General features: G+C 41.8%; 1 protein-coding gene across 1 annotated transcript in view; it reads right to left on the bottom strand.

Annotated features, from left to right (window-relative positions):
• zmym4.1 (zinc finger MYM-type containing 4, tandem duplicate 1) overlaps positions 1-7333 on the bottom strand; it is a 33265-nt gene extending 25932 nt beyond the window's left edge. The window contains exons 1-2 of the mRNA XM_079259099.1: positions 7225-7333; positions 2219-2792 (exon numbers count right to left, since the gene is read on the bottom strand). Coding sequence (XP_079115225.1) covers positions 2219-2792; positions 7225-7302 — 652 coding nt within the window. The 5' untranslated portion in view covers positions 7303-7333. The remainder of the gene's footprint in view (positions 1-2218; positions 2793-7224) is intronic.
• Between the last annotated feature and the right edge of the window lie 13324 nt (positions 7334-20657).

Genomic DNA, 20657 nt, shown 5'->3' with positions numbered 1-20657 from the left:
AAGCGGACCTCATCAGCTCGCAGCTCCTGGAATGGTGAAACTGACCAAACTCAGAACGCCTACGATTTATCTGGGGAACCCAGACACAGGGCTGAGACGCCCTACGACGACGTTCTCTAGTTTTATTTATTAAATAAAACCACGCCGCTCTCTCGACTGCATCCACCATCATTTAAACTGACCGGAAGGAAAGCTCCACCTCTTCTCTCCCTTTTCCACCGTTCATCCGCGGCAAATGCGACAGGAGCGTCTTGGGCGTTGGACACAAAAGTGACAGTTTAGTGACCAGCAGCGAGCGTAAAACGTGTCTGGTGTGAACACACCATAAGATAATATTAATTGTGTTGATACTAGTGGAAATTCCTTTTCAAAGCATGAATGTATTGGTAATCAATTGCTTTTCATTTATGTGGTTTTCTTTTTTCCCTGTATTCCAGCATTTTCTGCAGACCTGGTTGACCAGCTTGACCTTATAAAAAAAAAAAAGACATCATTTAATGGGATTTTTTCTTTTTTGAGAACTCAGTTCAACAAAAAGAAAAAAAAACTTTCTTAACTTCATGCTCAAAATTAGTGATGAATAAATATCTGTACATAATTTGAAATGGAGTCAAATGAGTTGAATAGAATCAGGCTGTTATTATATATTTGAGGTGATGCCTTCAGGTGCACAGACAGATGCTCACAACAACAGAAAAAGAGACAAATGCCAACAAACTGTTTTAACATTTCATTGTTGCTTCTTTTATTTTTATAACTAATGCACACATTAATAGAAAGAGTCAAATGCTCACAAATTTATCCATTAATTTTTCCAAAAGAGAGAAGATTATCAGTCTACTGCAGCTGCAGTGATGAAAATCCTCCAAACATCGCGGCATTTCTTCTCAGTTCCCCAACTCATTGATGAAGTTTACCTAAACCCCGACGTTGCTTTTAAATTCCGGCTCAACAGAAAAACTCATGATGGGATCTGAAAACGTACATTTTGTTGAAGAACCCTTTGGGGCGTTCGCTGCAGTCAGGAGTTTTCGTTACCTCTGGTAGCTTTCTGGCCTGCTGCTGATCAGCAAAGTGCTCGAAATCATCTGGGACTGCTTCAAAAAGAACTGTCTCCTTTTAATAAATTAAAATTTTGCAAATTTTGCTTTATTATTAGTTTTTTCAGGTTTATTTATTCAGTGTCTGCTGTAAATTTTGTCGGCATGGGATCATGCCAACAAACAAAAGCACAAATGTACAAAGGAAATTAATTATTTTGTAGTGTATTGGCTTTTGAGAGTATTTAATATTTTCACAAATTATAATCAATATGAACATATCTGTAAATCCAATATCTGAGACTTTTTGCTGTAAATATATCTTTTAAAACTAGTGAGCAATTGTCTCTTTTCCTTTAATGTTGTGAGCGAACATCTTGCGAGTCGTTGCCTAGCAACGGCTAGGCTACCGCTGACTGCAAATAAAGGAAAACAACAAAGCTGAGAGATGAGTTGTATTCCAAATAAACCAGCAAAGAAGCAGCTTTGCCTGGATTTTTCAGAGCTTCATGTCAAACTGGCTCCGACAGAGAAGAACGTAGCGACGGTTTTTCACTCGCTTGCATTTTTCTGCAGCAACAGAAACACCTTCATCCGAGTTGAGAAAGTCTAATGAAGCTCCTGAACCTGAAACGGCTTGTTGAGTAAATCTGTTCTGTATTTAGGAAATTGTGTAGGAAGTTGTGATTCGCCATCAGGTGGCGCTTCCAGCTTCGATCTTCTTGGCTGTAATAAGTCAGGATTAAACGACGAGAAGCCACGCTGCGCGTTGTGGCATTTCAGATTCCGCGAAGTCCATTATAACCGTATAATGCACGGATCTGAGTTGTTTATTCTGCTTATTGAAAGGTAACACGTTGCTATGGTGACGTCTGTCACAAAGTGATATTAAAGTAATTTAACTTGCCGAATTAGATGTGCGTAAGAACAAAAATAATGCAGCCAGTTGGGAGAAGAATTAACACTGACTGTGGTATAAATAGTGTTTATAACGCCAAAGAAAACCTGTGGTTTTAGTCAAACCTGAGAGAAAAGAGAAAAAAGCTCCTGAGGAATTAATGAGGTGATGACTTTTCTTTCATGTGAACAGCACAGGTTTGTTATGTAGATCACGTGATCAGTCATGTTTAAAAAACGCTTTGTTCCTTCTGACCCTCAGTTCGCGTGTTTTACTGTACCTCTGTTTGAGTCTGCAGGCAGGTTGCTGGTCTCCATGTCCACCTCATGCATCTCCTCCTCTTTCATCTGGGCTTCCTGCTCCATCTGATCCATGGTGCCGATGTCCATCATCTCATCAAGGTCGTCCAGGTTGGAGACCCTCAGCTTGGAGCCACCGGCTGACTTCTCCCCCTCTGTGCCGCCATCTGCATGTTTTCTGTCGTCCCTGCTGACACGTGGATCTGCAGAACTGTCCTCTGGCCTTTTGTCCAGCTCTCCATCATTTTCCTCTTTTACATTTAATTTTTCTTCAGTTTTTATCTCAGGATTCTCTTCGTAGCACTTCGACTCCCCACCAGGAGCCATAACCGTTCGGAGAGTCTCCTCAGTGGAAACAGTCTGAGAGGGAAGTCCAGACTCAGCTTCACTTTCTACCTTCAGTGCTTCTTCTGTGTACAGCTTCATGTCAGCAGCAGAAACCTCCTCCTTTCCCGGCTTGGATAGTCCTGAGGAAGATCCACAAACAGGTTCTGTACTTCTAACATCCCCTGATGCTTCTGCATCCACCGACCGTCCGCCCGTCTCCTCTGTCACCTGCGCAGGACATGAAACTGTTAGCGATGCAGCTACTCTGACGCCCAAAACAGAACCAATAAAGTCGTGAATATATCTTCTGCAAACTAGAATCAGAAGTTTAGGATTAGAAGCCGTTATATGATCTTAAACATCTGCAGAAGTGGTGACTCGCAACTTTGAGAAAGCACTGCGCGTGTACACCCAGGTTTCTTGTCTGTGTTTTAAGAATCTTACCAAAAGAAATAAATGGGAAAAATGGAACAAAAAGGATTTGTAAATGTAAAATCTAAGCAAGAATAGTTTAAAAGATGTAATGTTTACGCCTCAGTCCAATTTTATTATTAATGGATGTAATATTACATGTTAATATGTGTTATTTGATTCATCTCCATGGCATGCAGGCACCACTGTGATTTCTCATGACCAGCTGTCACTTCTCTGTGACACTTCGGCCCATGCGGATGTCAAACGCGAGGCCGACCGCGTCCATGTTGATCATGTGATCCATGACACGTTGTGTTCAGTTACCTGCTTTTCAACAAACTCATGGAAACCGTCGACTTTGGATTTGAAGTCTGCTGGACGCTTATGGCACAGCGCTGTCGTCGGTCTCATAGAGAGGCGGTTGCGTCGCATGAAGCGGGAACACCAAGAAGGCCCGCCTGCAAAGTCATTTATTTTCATCTCCCTGGCAACTCGCAGGGCGTGGAGGCGTAACTGCGCCGCGGACAAGCCGCTCCCGGCAGCATGTTGTTCAAGCGCCCATCTGTGGAGCCGTTCCTCCAACTCTGGCCATCTGGCTTTCAGCCCGCGATTCGCTTTTTTGGTTTTCTCCATGGCAGTGAGAACATCCTCTGCTTTTCGCCAGGCCCGCACATTCTTTTCATTCACTCCAAACTTTCTTTCTGCTGCTCGATTACCGTTTTCAGCTGCATATTTTATGACATGCAGTTTGTAATGTGCAGGATAGGATCGTCTCTTTTTGGTCATTTTGTTTGTTCTCAGTCTTAGTTGTGTTAAAGTTTCAGTTATTTTCGTCAGTGGTACAGAAGCAGCGTTTGTTAAGTCTAAGGTCCCCTCTCGTGGCTGTATACAGGAAAGTTTACTCTGTTGGTCAGAATGAATTCACATTGAAAATAAAATATATTACATATTTAGTTTCACCGTATTACTAATCACAAGACCAGACAAACAATGAAAAAAGTGTGACTTTTAGTCTGAAAATTATGAAATTCCGCTTTATCTATGATGATAAAGCGGAATTAACTGGACATTCTCAAAACGTCTGATGGCGCATGTACAAGTTTTCATTGTTGAAACATAAGATATTATTATCTCAAAAAGATTAACCACAAAAGTAGTGTTTGAACTGGTTTTGGTTCAACAACATCTGCAGCATTTAAACAGTCCTCATCATCATATTGTTCATATCTTTACATCGAGACGACACCAGATGCATGAGAAAATTAGGCTTTTTTGTTGTTTATCCACCAGAGGTTTTGTTTAAAAAAACTGAGATCAAGGATTTACAACATTCTACTTAAATGCCCATTTTGTAATATATTTCTAGTGTAGCAAATACTTTTAACGTTATTCATAAACTTCACCTAAAATTTGAATATTCTTTACTTTTTGTGAATAACACTCAGGTTAAGATCAATAATTGTGTCTTATACGAACAATATAATTTTTGCCAAATTTTACATACATACATAAATGCCAGTTTAAAAAAATCCTCCCCAACATGGAACGTCTTGAAACATGAACTCAATTTTACAAAAGATTAAAACTGATTAAAAATTCCCAAGCAACCAAACTTTATTCTTATTGATAAATATGATCTAAATTAAGTCCCTACCCCTTACAAAGTTATCATTTATTTATCTTCCTTTTAACTTTTTTTTTTCCATCATTTACACATTAAACTATTTTAGTTCCCTTTTTTTTTTTTTAAACAAGACATTAACTTGTTATCTAGATCTTCTCTAAGATATGTTCACATTGAATTTCATTTTGTGAAAAGGTTCAATTGTAAATGGATTGTTTGTGTACACATCAATTATTTTCATGGGTTCCAAAGAAAATATCTCAAAAGACACTTAAAGTGTGATCTACAAAGATTTGATATCATATTTTATTGAATGTGAATTAGTTATTTACTTTGTACACTACTCACAAAAAGTTAGGGATATTTGGCTTTCAGGTGAAATTCATGGAAAATGCAACATGTTCATGCTACAGTGATATAATATAAAAGTAAGACATTTAAGTAGAAGGATGCACTACTGATTTCCTCATCTCAAAAAATTCATTCAACACAAAAGGTAACAACAATGGTAGTTACACCACAACAAAAAATTTGAACGTCTCAATATCTGGTCATGTGCCCTTGAGCATCAATTACAGCTTGACAACGACGTCTCATGCTGTTCACAAGGCAACTTATTGCCTGCTGAGGCATGGCATCCCACTCTTCTTGAAGGGCAGCCCTCAGGTCATTGAGGTTCTGGGCTGCAGGGTTTCGAGCCTCTACACGACGGCTCAGCTGATCCCACAGGTTTTCAATGGGATTCAGGTCTGGAGAGAGTGCAGGCCATTCCATTTGAGGTACACCAGTCTCCAACAGCCGTTCCCTGATGATGCGGCCTCGATGAGCAGGAGCATTGTCGTCCATGAAGATGAAATTAGGCCTGTGCTGTTCATGTAGGGGCACAATCACTGGATTAATGATGTTATTCAGGTAGTATGGGCTTGTCACTGTACCATTCACAAAGTGTAGGGCAGTTCTGTACCAAGTGGACACCCCTGCCCACACTGTAACACCGCCACCACCAAAAGCTGGCCTGGTGACAACAGTGGCTGATGCATAGCGCTCTCCCTGACGTCTCCAACATCGTTGCCGGCCATCATTTCTGCTCAGTGTGAATCGACTTTCATCAGAGAACAGCACTGAGGCCCACTGGTTCCTCGTCCAGCGTAAATGCTCCCTGGCCCATGCAAGACGATGATGCCTGTGCCTGGTGGTGTGGTCAGGTACCCGTGCAGGTCGACCACGCTGATGTAAACGGTTTCGAATGGTCTGACGTGACACTTGGGTGCCTCTCACCTCTCTTAAACGTGCCTGGAGTTGAGTGGCATTCATCATCCGGTTTCTCAGGGCAGTGTTCACAATGTAGCGGTCATCAGCACGGGATGTGGCCAAAGGACGTCCACTTCTAGGCCTTTCTGTGACTCTTCCAGTCTCTCCATATCTCTGTTGCAACCTGCTGATGACACTCTGTGACACTCCAAGCTCAGTGGCCACTTCTGTCTGAGAACGTCCTGTTTGAAGCATCGCAATGGCAAGGGACTGTTGTTCCATTGTTAGGTGTCGTCTTGGTCTCATGATGTCAAAATGTGAACAGCATGATGAGGACAACTGTTTAAACACCAGCTCTAATTGAACCAGGACATTTATTGGTCAATTCAAGGATCACACACCTGCCGTGATTTTTGCCGTTAAGCTCCTTGTTAGAGAACAGCAACTTGTGCAAAATTTATTGAAACATTTAACAGTTGGACATGTGCATTTAAAAGCTTAGAGAAGATCACATTAAGTTCACCTGTACAGGTTTGAATGCATTTTAGGCTTGTTGTGAAATTTCACCCAAAAGCTGAATATCCCTAACTTTTTGTGAATAGTGTATGTAGAAAAGTGTTTTGTTTGTGTGTAATGTATACGTGCTGTTCCACAGAAAACAGTTATGTAGGGAAACTACGTTGACTCTGGAGCAAGACTCGAAAGCGGAGACCCATTCAATATGGCGGCGACGCTGGATCACTCTACAGAGCTCAATGAGGCGTCTCTGTATAAATTATGTCTATGTTTAGTCGGGTCGCCGCAAAACTGGTTGGTTGTCATCTCGCGAGAATTTGGAACTGGTTAGCAGCCTAACTTTGTAATCGTGCTAATATAAGCGTAGTTACAGTAGAAGTGCATGTATAGGGTAAAAAAAATAAACCGCGAAAGGGTAAAAACGCATAAAGCATAATCAGGATTTCATGTCTGCAATGTTTTAGATTATATTCTGTCTTCTTATAACATAAGTTAGCATGCTGCAGGTTAGCCTTGCAGCTGCACAGCTGGGGTTAGTTTCCACAAGAACGCTTGTTTTTATCTCTGTCAGGGTTGCTTTCTTTGGTTTGACCATGCCATGTCGACCAGTTAGCTCAATCATTTGCAAACACTAACATTTTAACAAAAAGACAACAAGCTTTCCGTATGCTAAGCTAACGTTAGCTTGCAGAGAAGTCCTCTCATTCCAGCAGCTAACGCGCTAACTAGCCTCGACCACATGTGTAAATTAACAGCCAGCACTCTCACAAGCCTTGTCTGGTTGTTCGGTTTGTTTGCGATGCTTTGTAAATGCCAGAAAATAACGCCCAGCCATCACAACATGCAATAATTTACCGCGCAGGCAGCTTGGACAGAGGAGACTTCATTGGCGACCTGGTCCTGAAATCCATCGCCCGTTTCCGTAGCCGCCATGTTCGCACCAAAAACAAGGAGGCCAGTTTTGTAAAACAGTGCGCGATGGAGTGTTTTTTTTTTTTAGTTTACTGTAAAACTGTAAAATTACTTTACATGCATCCCTTTAAAACTGCATTTGCAAACAGGCGTCTTCTTCGTGTTTGACTTTACAAGTTGGGGAGTTGCCGCCACCATGTGGTGCAGATGGTGAATTACATCGCTTTCAATTCCTTCAAGATTGTCGTGAAATGAAGTGAAAAATAATTTATTCATCCCCAAAGGGAAATTCAATTATAAATATAAATAATAATAATCATATAAAATATGATTATAAGCAGGGTTGAGTTAAAATTGCAAAGGCCCCTTGACCCAGAATGTTCCAGGGGCCCCCCCTTCCCCACCGCAACATTGAAAAAAGTGGAAATGATACACTGTGACACGACATTTCTAACATTCCTCAGCCAGTGGTACCAGTAGCAATGCACTAAACACTGTGGTGTAACTATCTGGCTTTTATGTAAATTTTGTTTCATGTCCAAATTACTGATGTATGCCCTACATTGGCCCCAAGTGGGTGTGGACCCCTGTGCCCATAATGCCAAATGGATAATCCGGCCTTGATTATAAGGCTGTAAAATTGCCTCCAAATTCTTCCCCATTCTGCCAAAATTTGCCTGAAGTCCTTATCCATAGCATAGACAAACCGAATTGTGCTTTTAAAAATGCAATTAGAGGTAAATTATGATACAGAACTTATTATGCATCGGTTATGTCTTCTGTTTCTTTACCGACATCAAAACAACATGATCAGTGATGGTTTCAGCAGAATTTCCTTGTCCAATGTAAACTGGTCATTGTCACTGCATATCACTTTCATCCATGACTTCCATTCAGCTTTTCTGGGTGAAAATCTCATTAAAGTTCACAAACGTCAACTTTTGTTTCTGTCCATTTGTTTCTCATCTCCTCTGTTTTACATTTTATTTTCAGCCAAAATCTTTGAGTTTTCTGTGTTGATGCAAAGGTGCTTTCCTTTGTTGACCTGTATGTTTCCCATTTAATTGTAACTGCAGTTAAAGTGAAAAACAGTTAATAAATTTGACCACTATCACATATATCAACAGTTGAATGAACACAAAAAGCACATTGTGCATGATAGTTAACAGCTTCTTCTGACTTTCCAACAGCAGCTATAGGTCAACAAGAAAGATGCTGGTAAAACTACATGAAGCAGGAGAGCAGTAAGAAGTTCCCACGTTACGTTTAAGTTTATCTGCTTTACTTAAATTACCAAATGAAGCACTTCCAGATGTTTGAGATGTGGATTTAAGTGTAATGCATGCTGTAGAGACTTTAATGCAACCATCATGAGTACGAAGCTAACGAAGCTAACTGCTGCTTCTACAATCTGGGATTCGTAGGTTCGTCTCAGGTTAGTGAGGAAGCATCGTTACCTTGTCTGGATGTCGGCAAGGATGCTCGTGTTGCTCGTCTTCAAGTTCTGGATCCGACTCTGGCTCGTACATGTACGGTTGGATCTGACAGGTTTCCATGCTCCACAACGGGGGGTTCTGGAAAGGTTTCAAGGTGTTTTTACGTTGATTCACCTTCATTTTACTGTCCCAGAAGAAGAACCTGCTCTGGTTATGAAGGCTACCTCTCTTCATACAATATTGCTCCTTAAAAAATGCGCCTCATCCAGCTGAAGCTGCTTCACTTTTTCCTGTTATTATCTGGAAAAACTGCAAACGAAGCTAACTGCTGCTTCTACAATCTGGGATCAGCAAGTTGGCCTCAGGTTAGTGAGGAAGCATCGTTACCTTGTCTGGATGTCGGCGCATGTTTTCTGCCTCGGATGGAACTTTGCTACACTTCCCACGTTTGCATCTATCAACATACAAGAATAAATAACAGCGTTCATATACAGACAGGAAACAATAAAACTACATGTTTAACTGCAGCACAACTGCATGTAATGAGTATATTTACCCAACCAGGACGTCCTGCTGCTGTTCTGGAGGATGCTCGTGTTGCTCGTCTTCAAGTTCTGGATCCGACTCTGGCTCGTACATGTACGGCTGGATCTGACAGGTTTCCATGCTCCAAGTACAAATAACAATATTAATATAGGCAAGGCAGGTTTATCTGTAAGTCACATTTCATTCCAAGACATTTAAAAAATAATTTCAATTCAATTCAGCTTTATTTATATTGCGTCAAATTCTAGCAATGCCATCTCAAGACGCTTTACAGACAGAAAAAACATAATGAAAGCCAATTCATAACAGCCTACATAAGGAAACCAACAGATTGAGTTGGTGGATCAAGGAGGGGGGTAAAAGAGAGAGATAAAGAGAAAGAAGCTCAGTGTATCAGGAAATGTCCCTCCGCAGTCTAAACCTATAGCAGGATAACTAAGGGATGCTAACCATCCCTAGCTATAGGACTTATCAAAAAGATAAGTCTTCAGCCTAGTCTTAAAGGTGGGGAGGGTGTCTGCTTCCCTAACACTAACTGGGAGCTTATTCCATAAGAGAGGGGCCTGATAACCAAAGGCTCTGCCTCCTGCTCGGCTCTTAGAGACTCTAGGAACCACAAGTAAGCCTGCAGTCTGCGAACGAAGTACTCTACTTGGTATATAAGGAACAATGAGGTCTTTGATATATAGTGGTGCCTGGTTGTGGAGGGCTTTATATGTAAGGAGAAGGATTTTAAATTCTATTCTAGATTTAACAGGCAGCCAATGAAGAGAGGCTAAAACTGGAGAAATATGATCTCTCCTGCTGGTTCTGGTCAGGACTCTGGCTGCAGAATTCTGGATCAGCTGAAGGCTTTTCAGGGCATATTTAGGACAGCCCAGTAATAGAGAGTTACAGTAATCTAGTCTCGAAGTAACAAAAGCGTGAACCAGTTTTTCTGCATCACTCTGAGACAGAATGTCCCTAATTTTGGCTATATTACATAAATGAAAGAAGGCTGTTTTAGTAACCTGCTTAATATGTGGGCCAAAGGACAGGTCAGGGTCAAATATTACTCCAAGGTTTCTCACTGTAGCACTTCTCACAGTAAACATCTAAAGCATAACTCATGGCGTAAAGAAGCAGGAGAGACAACACGCAGCAGAATAAAATCAGAAATTAAATTAAAATAAGTAAAAGGTAGATCAGTTCAAAGTTACGGTGCAGATTTCATGCAAGTGCATGAGAAAAGAAATGTTTTCAATGTGGATGTAGAAGTTTTCACATGTGGTGAAAGTTGCAGTTTTTAGCAGGATAACAGCTAAATGCTGCTTCTCCATGTTTAGTCTGGACGCTGACCTGAGTCTTTCTATCTTAGAGCTCTGCTTGGTTTATATTCTATGAACATATTTCAGATGGATTAGTAAACAATCAAGAGTTTTTCCTGTGACTGGCTGCATACCAGTGGAAAGATGTTAAAACTGGTGTGGTGTGTTCAAATACCTAAATCCTGGTTCGATATACAGATAGGAAACAATAAAACTACATGTTTAACTGCAGCACAACTGCATGTAATGAGTATATTTACCCAACCAGGACGTCCTGCTGCTGTTCTGGAGGATGCTCGTGTTGCTCGTCTTCATGTTCTGGATCCGACTCTGGCTCGTACATGTACGGCTGGATCTGACAGGTTTCCATGCTCCACAACGGAGGGTTCTGGAAAGGTTTTAAGGTGTTTTTACGTTGATGTGGATTCCTGATGGATAGGTTTGGGGGGAAAAAAACAGCATGAACAGTTGTGCACCAAAACGTTTAATTCTCTGACACGCCCCCTCAATGAACATCCGGGAAGTCAACCAATCAGAAGACAGTTTGGTCCAAACCACGCCCCCGCGTTTCGAAAAGTTAAAAAAATTAACTAAATTAAAATTAAAATTAAAATTTACGTATTTATATTAAAGTTAAAAATATAAATACAAATTTCCGTCAGAATATTGTCGGTATATTACATTAAATTAAATATTTTTCGACATCTAAAATTCTAGCTTTTAAAATGTTTTTGTTTTTTGACAAATCTAAGTTGTCATCTATTCATTGGATGGAAGTGAGGAGAAAATCACAGGCCGTGTCCAAATGTCAAAAAATTTAAGTAAATATACAAAGACATGATAATTGAGCAGTACAGAAATATTATAGAATGAATACAGATTACATACACTGAGTAGTTCTGTTATTATTGTTGCTATTGTTTTTATTATTCTTACTGGTATTATGACTGCATTGCTCCATCACTGTAACTGCTTATTGTATTCATATAGATTATGACATATAAAGGATATTATTATTATTATTATTATTATCCAGGTATTACTAACATACAGGGTTGCTACTGTGGTATTGCTATGGGTTAATATTGTGATTGATATTGTATGGCTCACCACTGGGGTGGGATTACATATAAATTTATGCTTCTACCCACTCCCCTTGAACGTTTTGTCATCTTTTATTTCTATTTTTTTTTTATTGTTTTTGTTTTTAAATCAATCAATCAATTCATTTGTTTTTTATTTTCATTTTACTGTCCCACATGAAGAACATGTTTTTGTTATGAAGTCTATTTGTATTGATGCAATATTGCTGCACTTAATCTTTGTATTTTGTGGCAAAATGTTTTTGTTCCTCTGATAAGAAATAAAGCAAAGCATCGTGTCTGAATGATACGTTATAGAAATTATTCAGTTGAGTCAAAGTTTGTAGGTTTTCACCCAAATATTTTATGAGCATGAAGGTCAAAGAGGTATAGTTAAAAACTTTACACACATAAAAACACATTTGTCTAAATGCTACAAGTTAAGGTTTGTTTTAACAAACCTTAAATACATAGGTAAATACTTGTAAATAAGGTAAGATGGCGTCCAGCAGCTCGGACTTTGTTTGGAGGTTTTTCTTCTTGTAGCGCCACCTACAGCTCCGGAGTGTCACTTACCTCCAAATTAATGATGAGTTTTCATTTATTTTCCCTTCAAACGATACCTGCCTTTGTTGCTTTTTTAAAATTCATTAGGATTGTGAATAAATGCCATCTCTGTCTCTTAGCTACCATCTTATTTTTTTATTTATTTTGGTTACACAATCAGTAAGCTGCCAATGAACAAGTCAAAATTTTATTACAAAGGAAAAAAAAAGGCTGAAGAAATCACCTTCACAACTTTTTACAAACTTTTTTTTAACGTTTTTATCTGCTATCATTGTTAGTTTACAGCTCCATGTGGTTCTTCAACTTCATCCCACATTTCATTAAACATGCACGTCTGTAATGTGTGTAATCTAGTCCTTTTATTTCATCAACATTACTGCAATAATAACTGAAACTTTGACTTGGAGGCAGAAACGAACTAAATAACATTTCCATATGGAATTTCGTAGAATACATCCTATAAATTACGGTTTAACATAATTCTTAAAAGCTTAAACTTTGTCTTCCAACATATTTTCCACGTCATGATTTACAGATGCTTATTGATCACAAAAATATCAGTTTCCTGTATTATGCAGATTTAATCAGTTGTGTGTGACAAATAACATGTATTATTTCTTGACATTCTGTTATTTAAAGTTAACATTTAACAACAATTCTAATAAAACAGTTCTGTTTTGTCAGTGTGTCTTATTTTAGATATTTTGCATTTATGTTTCTTTTCTTCCTTATTTCTATCCCGTTACATACATGTGGTTGTACAAATAAAACCATTTGGTCATCTAACCATGATATAGCATATGCATTATATTTGATAGATACAGTTTCTTAAAACATTTTGCATTATTTTATGGTAAAAACTTTGATCAAAACACTGTTGTACACAATCTGACGTGTTTTCTGCCCCCTAGTGGACACATTTTAAACTACAATAATTTGAGGTCACAATAATAAACTGTAAATTATATATTATATATATATATATATATATATATATATATATATATGTATGTGTGTGTGTGTGTGTGTGTGTGTGTGTGTGTGTGTGTGTGTGTGTGATTAAATTCAGATCAATATTTGCCTGTAAGTTCTGGCTGCACCCTGAGTCATATTAAACACCAGACGAGTCTAATCTATCATTTTGCACCATTAACTATATTTACATCAGGAGTGATTTCTGACCCTGACACCTGACTGCTGTCAGACAAACAAAACTTAAACTAAAAATCACTGTTTTATCTTTATGATCAACCAGCAATCTCCACATATAAAAAGCTTAGACTATTTTAGACACGACCACATGAAGGATCAACACTTTGCTTCTTTTCTGTTTCCTGAAATACAACATTTAGTTAAAACACGAAGTTGTTATAACATCATACACTCATAAAGAGAAGCTTTCATTTCCCCACAGGAGCATCTCCTGGGCTGAGAACTGGTTTCAGGTGAAAAAGCTTAACTGGTCCAGTTCTCTCGGAAGCTTCTGGTTGTTCTGGTGTAATCTGAGGAAAAAGCCATCGTATCTGTACGATTCCTGCTCATCTGAACAAGTTGTTTCAGCTGAAAGTCTAAAATCTAGAAGCATCTTGGACGGGACAGTCCACGTCGTCCTGCAGCAGAAGCTTTTATCTACGACTGGTTCGTAACCATCTGTGTTGCTCCTTGCTTGAGCTTCAGGGACGTGATCTTGCTGTCCAGCTCATCCATGAAGCCTTCATCCACAGACTCGCTGTCCGCCTCCTCTCCCTCGGCCTCGCTGGGCAGGAACACGTGCAGCTGAGGGCGAGCAGGACCTGCAGCAGCAGGTCGCTGGCTGCAGCTCAGGAGACACGGCTTCCCCACCACGGACAGCGGCTCCCCCAGAGACAAGGAGCTCCGACGGCGAGCCGCCGAGGGCCGGAGCTCGCCGCGCACCATCTCCGGGTTGTGGGAGTGTCGTCTCACCGGTCGAGGCCGGAGGCTGGGCTGGATGGCCTGGGAGAAGTGGATGTAGGCCGGTCGGCTGCACCTCTGGAGCTGCTGGCTCTTCTGGGCCTCGTGACTCCCGGACGGGTGACGGGTGTGGCCGGGGAGCGAGGTGGAGGGAGGAGGAGGGTGTTTCTGTAAAACGCCGGAGTGACGGGAAGCAGAGAATCCCTCTGAAGAGATGTTTTCATCTGGAGTCAGGAGCGACGGTTCACTGAGGCTGCAGACAGAAATCACAACGTTTCTCATTAATAGAAACTTTTCAGCCTGAAACTGAAGCAACCTGTAGAAATAACAGAATCCTCCGCCTGACTGCTTTCCACCCCGGTGACCTCGGTAAATGACCGAGGTAAAGTTAGTTTGATGTTTGATATTCAACAGATATTCGGACACCCAGTCTCCCGACCCGAAGCCACCTCGTCGTGGGGTTAAGATGCACGATGCAACGGTCTTCTTAACTTCATACCTTCCATCTATATTTGAACACCCAGTCTCCTCGTAATGAATTGCCGACCCTAAGCTGCTTTGTCGTGGGGTTGTGACAGCAAATTTCACCGCAGCGGTCTTCACCACCGGCGGATAGTTAGGGACCGTCAACAAATTAACCATGGCAGAATTTAAACATAACTATCTCCGCAACCACTGGGGCTATGAATGTCAAAACAATTTTAAACAGTTTACGATTTATCTGTGAGTGCTACACTGCCTTTATTTTCTCCATTTTCATCTAGTCCTATTTTATATGAATTTTTAATCAATTCAAACATCAATAGGTTTTTACTCACGTGACTTACACACCTAAAATCACTGCCTAATTACTAGTCCAGTCCTGCCACACATTGCACAGCCTTTTATTTTCCTCGTTTTCATCTTGTGGGATTTTATATGAATTTTTTAAGATTTCAAAGTTCAATAGCTTTTTAGTCATGTGACCTACACACTTCAAGCAATGTCTAATGGAGCAGCTATTCCTGCTACATGTTGCACAGCCTTTATTTTCTCCATTTTCATCTCAGGTTATTTTATATACATTTTTTAAGATTTCAAAGTTCAATAGCTTTTTAGTCATGTGACCTACACACCTAAAATCACTGCCTAATTACTAGTCCAGTCCTGCCACACATTGCACAGCCTTTTATTTTCCTCATTTTCATCTTGTGGGATTTTATATGAATTTTTTAAGATTTCAACACGACAAAGCAGCTTAGGGTCGGCAATTCATTACGAGGAGACTGGGTGTTCAAATATAGATGGAAGGTATGAAGTTAAGAAGGCCGTTGCATCGTGCATCTTAACCCCACGACGAGGTGGCTTCGGGTCGGGAGACTGGGTGTCCGAATATCTGTTGAATATCAAACATCAAACTAACTTCACCTCGGTGGTGAAATGTTCCCCGTCCGCCACGGCTGCTGGAACGGTCCGGTCCGGATCAAAGTGACCCGGCAGACACTTCAGAACTTCCTCATCATTAATTTGATAGTTATTTAAAACCGGCTCTGCCGAGGTGAGAGGTGGCCATCCAATACGCCGCTGGGCGCCGGTTGCGGTTTGTGCGTCACTCGGGTTTCTCCCTCCTGTGAGCAAAGCCGGCGCCGCGCCGCGGGGTTCCGCATCAGGAACAAGATCAGTTTCCACACCTGAGATTTATGGCGTGCTGGTACCCAGCCGTCTGGCGTGCGTGTGTGTGTGTGTGAGATGCAGCAGTGGCCTACATAAAGCCATCCAACTGGGACGGAGCAGGAAGGGAACAGTTGCAGAGTAATTCCAGTCAAGCGTTGAACTGGTGCTTCAGCTGCAATAAAAGTGCTGACAGGTGGGAGAGTGGAGACGACACACGGGAGGTTCATCACCTGCAAAGCTGCAGATGCAGGATGGAAACGTCGCAGGATGGGGAGTCACCTGGACTCTGTGCTCCCCGACTTTCAACAATCAGGAATAAACTCATAAATCTGATAAATTCCTGGTAATAATGTGACATTATTCCTCCTTTTCAGTCCAGTTTTTCAGATTTATGGTTGGTTCTGGGTCTAATCTCCCAGTCTGAGCACACTCCTCTGCTGGTGTTTGTCCATCCCAGCAGACATGGTGATGAAAAGAAGAGTTTTCCTCCTCTATCAGTCGTTCTTCACAACATTTGTCTGCTTGGAGTTCTGTGTCCTGAGGAGGAGCATGGAGGGAGGAGACGAAGAGGATGGTTAAACGATACGAGTTTAGTTTCCCTCCTTTTGGACCAGCTTCTCCATGGTTCATGTCCAGCTGTGGTTTGATCAGCTCCAGCGTGTCTGAATGCTGATGGAGCCACGATGAGGAGTATTCCTGCTGGTTCAGCGAGGATGCTGCAAATGTCCCAACATTTATGCCTGTTTTACCTCCAGATGGAAATTTCCACAGCAGATTTTCTGTTTGGGCTTAAATATTTCATAAAATTTTGAATTTAGTGTTGTGTAATTTATCTGATGAGAAATAAATCTAGAAATCAACCAAGCTCTGTCCAGTTTCTTGACAATGTCCAGTTGTTGTGAGCGAGAGGTCTGCAGAGCTGTGCCCTGCTCAGGCTGCTACAGCGATCTTTAGGTAAGACAAATAACCTTCACCTGGCAGCACGAGTCGGAACAACGGTTGAAACAGGTCTTAAACAGAACATGCAGTTTTATACATGAACCTACTAAAGCAAGCTTTCTGAACTACTCTGAACTATGCAGAATATATGTTTTGTACGACATAAAAGATAAAAGAAGCTTCATAAAGGAGTAACACATTAAAACTACACTATGTGCAGAATTTCCACCACATTTATGCAACATAAAATTAGACTTATTTGCTTTGTTCACTCTAAAGTGATCACTATTATTATTATTATTTAGACTGTAAAATGTGGAAAAGTAGGACAACCCCCACCCCCCGCCGCTCAGTATGAGGTCGATTCTCAGCCCAAACAAAAAGAAGCAGCAGCTGAAGTCATTTCCCCTGAAGACCCTCTGCATGCAGCAGCCTCGCTGAAAACACGCTCGTCTTTCCACTTTCAGCAGCTTCTCTCCCAGATGATGCTTTCCAGCAGAGTCCTGTCCGCTGGTCAAATCCAGAGCAGGAAACTTCTCCGTGTTTTCTGGGCCGAACCAGCTGCTCTGTGACGCTCCCCAGACACGCTGCAGGAAACATCCTGGTTTCCAGGACAGACAGAAACAACTGACCTCACCAAACCTCCCTGCATGCCCCACGTGGAGTTTACTTCCTACTTTTCCTTTAACATGCATTTTAATTTATTGTGACCCTCATTTATTGAGTTTAGGACCTGATTTTATCTGCTTTCAGGCGCTTGAATCGTCGTTTCCATGTGAACAAAACAACCAGTAAGCAGAAATGCCTCAACACGTCTGCGTGGACGTGGACTCTGTGTGACCCCAGGTTGGGAACCACTTCTCTAAAACATAAAAATTCTGCACATTTTCCTGACATATGAACTGTAAACTACGAAACTCCACATGGACTCCTGAAACATGATGGTGGTTTTTCCTCACCTGAGCCGAGCCACGCTGCTTCGCCGGCGGGGCCCCTTGGCTGCAGCCACCAGCGCCGGGAGCCTCAGGGGGGGTCTGCTTCTGCCTCCTGCTGCATGCGGCGGCTGCACGGCGCCGGCGAGCAGGTACGTCTGCGCCAAAGCTCGGCTCTTCTGGACGGCTCCACGGTGCCACGGTCTGCCCACGTCCAGGCCGATCACGGCGATGGGGGGGGCAGCTCCGCTGGTTCCACTCATCTCCTCCGTCTCGCCTGAAAGTTCTCGGAGAACTCACCTGGATGTGGAGGACAGCATGAGGCGGATGTACGGCGGCGCTGCTCCTCGTGTGGCCTCTGAACATCAATGATGCATGGTGATAAATGATGCAAGGCCCCCTCCCTTTCCCCTCTCCTGCGGGTCGGCTTACAGGCGAGGCACAGCTGGTTGGTGGCGGTGGAGGAGCTGCAGGCGTGGAAAATGTTCTGGAAGACCCGAACCAGAACTTGTCCACAGAGGAGCGTTCATGAAATCCTGCAAATTAAATGATTTTTATCCAAAAGACAAAAAGTTCAGCCTGTTCTTTATACGACCCGCAGCAGAGCCGGATGTTTTTCATCTAAATGAATTCTTCCTTCAGGCTGAAACATGAAAAGCAGAGTTCGTGGTTTTCTGTCCACATCAGAGCTTCACGTGTCTCCCAGATTCACGCCGACCCTCCGGATTGTCTTGCAGCAGACAGGCTGGACGTCCTCCAGGGCGTTCCAGAGGAAATACGGCGCCCAGCATTAAGTGGACTGGTGGGGGTTCAACTTCCCACCCAGGAATTCTTCACTTGAACGTATCCTTTATTTCTAGTCTTAGAATGAGTGTGTGATGAAGCAGCTGCACTAACTGACCTTCACACAAACAACAAGGTGTGTTTAGTCTGATCTGGATCAGAACATTTCCACTCATCCAGACCAAACAACTTCCACACATCGTTACGTCCTACGTGTGACTGGAGAGATGAAACCAAACCGGAAAAGTCCGAAGGTTCGAGCTCCTGTTCAACAGAAGGGAAACCAAACAAAACTGCTTTTTCACTTTTATTTAGAAACAGAACAACAACAAACAGTTTGTCTGCTGGACGGCTCCGCGCCGGGTCCTCTCCGCGCTGCGGCCCTCTCTGCGTTGGGGCCCTCTCCGTGCTGCGCCCTCTCTGCGTTGGGGCCCTCTCCGCGTTGGGGCCCTCTCCGTGCTGCGCCCTCTCCGCGTTGGGGCCCTCTCCGCGTTGGGGCCCTCTCCGCGCTGCGCCCTCTCCGCGTTGGGGCCCTCTCCGCGTTGGGGCCCTCTCCGCGCTGCGCCCTCTCCGCGTTGGGGCCCTCTCCACGTTGGGGCCCTCTCCGCGCTGCGCCCTCTCTGCGTTGGGGCCCTCTCCGCGTTGGGGCCCTCTCCGCGTTGGGGCCCTCTCCGCGTTGGGGCCCTCTCCGTGCTGCGCCCTCTCTGCGTTGGGGCCCTCTCCACGTTGGGGCCCTCTCCGCGCTGCGCCCTCTCTGCGGCGGGCCGCGCGTCCTCTGCTGGACAGGTGGAAGTACTGCGCCGCCATCTGCAACAGAACAGTCGTTAACACACACACCGTTTCCTGTGACATGTTCTGTGGTGGAATACACACATTTCCGACGTTACGCTGCAGACGTTGAACACGGAGGCGATCCGGTGACGTCACCGTCTCTCCTGCAGATCTGGGATTTCCTCAGACGTCATTTTATCTGCTGAAACAAACGAAACCGTCGTCACACGTCTGAGACGCCGACACCAAACTGCAAAATGAAGAGATTCTCCCAAAGTTCTCCGTGAAACATGCTCCATCGACTCACACACCGCCAGAACGTCTGATATGAGTAGAACCCTGTAAAATCTGTTTTTTTTCCCAAATTCTTTTTCATTTTAATTTTTGGGAAATCCATTTTTTGAGATCCCCCTTTTCTTTTAAAAAAAAAAAACAAACAAAAAAACAACTTTTTACTCCTATTTTACTTTCAAAAACAGTTTTTTTTTATTTAAATAACTACAATGTACGAATTAAATAAAAATGTACTTTAAATTGATTGAGACAAGACATTAAAGTGAATGAAAAACAGCTCTAAGTTATGGAGTTGTATGATTTGAGAAACTGTTGAGCAGCTGCATGGAGACAACATCCACCAGAAACTTTGGGTTTTTAACTCCTGTGATAAAAGATAAAAACATTAATTTACACACGTAATACTAAATTGTTTTATTTATTGATATTAATATTATTATTATTATTATTCTTATTAATAATAATAATAATAATAATAATATCAATTGTATGGCTGTTCAGGTGATTTTTATTTGATTATAAATTTTATTTTGAACATATAATTTTAAAAAGTATCGGTTAAAAAAAAAAAAATAGGGAAAGTACATGGACAACATTTTATTTCTATTACAATTAGATTTCAATTAAAGGTGGAGTATGTAAGATTTTCATTATTTAAAAAATAAATTGACGAAAAAAAAAACTACAATCATAATTATATAGTTTTTTTTTTAAACACGTAGGTTCCAGTCTGTCCATATTTGATGTGTTAAATTACAAGTTTAATTAATGAGAAAGACCCTTCTTAAATGTTTGCCTACCAGTAAAAAAAAAAAAAAAAAAAAAAAAGAAAAAAAGTGCTTTTTGTCTTTAGTCATTAATTAAACTTGTAATTTAACATCAGCTGGGAACAAATCGGCGTAGTCTTTAATAAAACAAAACACGGACTTTTCAATAAAAGAACCACAGCTCAGAAACCAGTAAGTTCCAGTATGTTTTAGGTTACGGAGGGTTCATGCTGCATTTTACAGAGGAGTCCAGGTGGTCCTGTCGCCTTTAACCTCAGTTCTTCTGACAGAAACAGGATTTATTTACTGATACAGACCTGAAACATCCCCCTTCTGTGTTGCTCTTTTATTTTATGTTCCCAGAGAG

Source organism: Telmatherina bonti (genome assembly GCF_933228915.1).
Source record: "Telmatherina bonti genome assembly, chromosome: 19".
In the NCBI taxonomy this organism is placed as follows: domain Eukaryota; kingdom Metazoa; phylum Chordata; class Actinopteri; order Atheriniformes; family Telmatherinidae; genus Telmatherina; species Telmatherina bonti.
The sequence above is the reverse complement of the archived record's forward strand: the minus strand, read 5'-3'. Positions and strand labels throughout refer to the sequence as shown.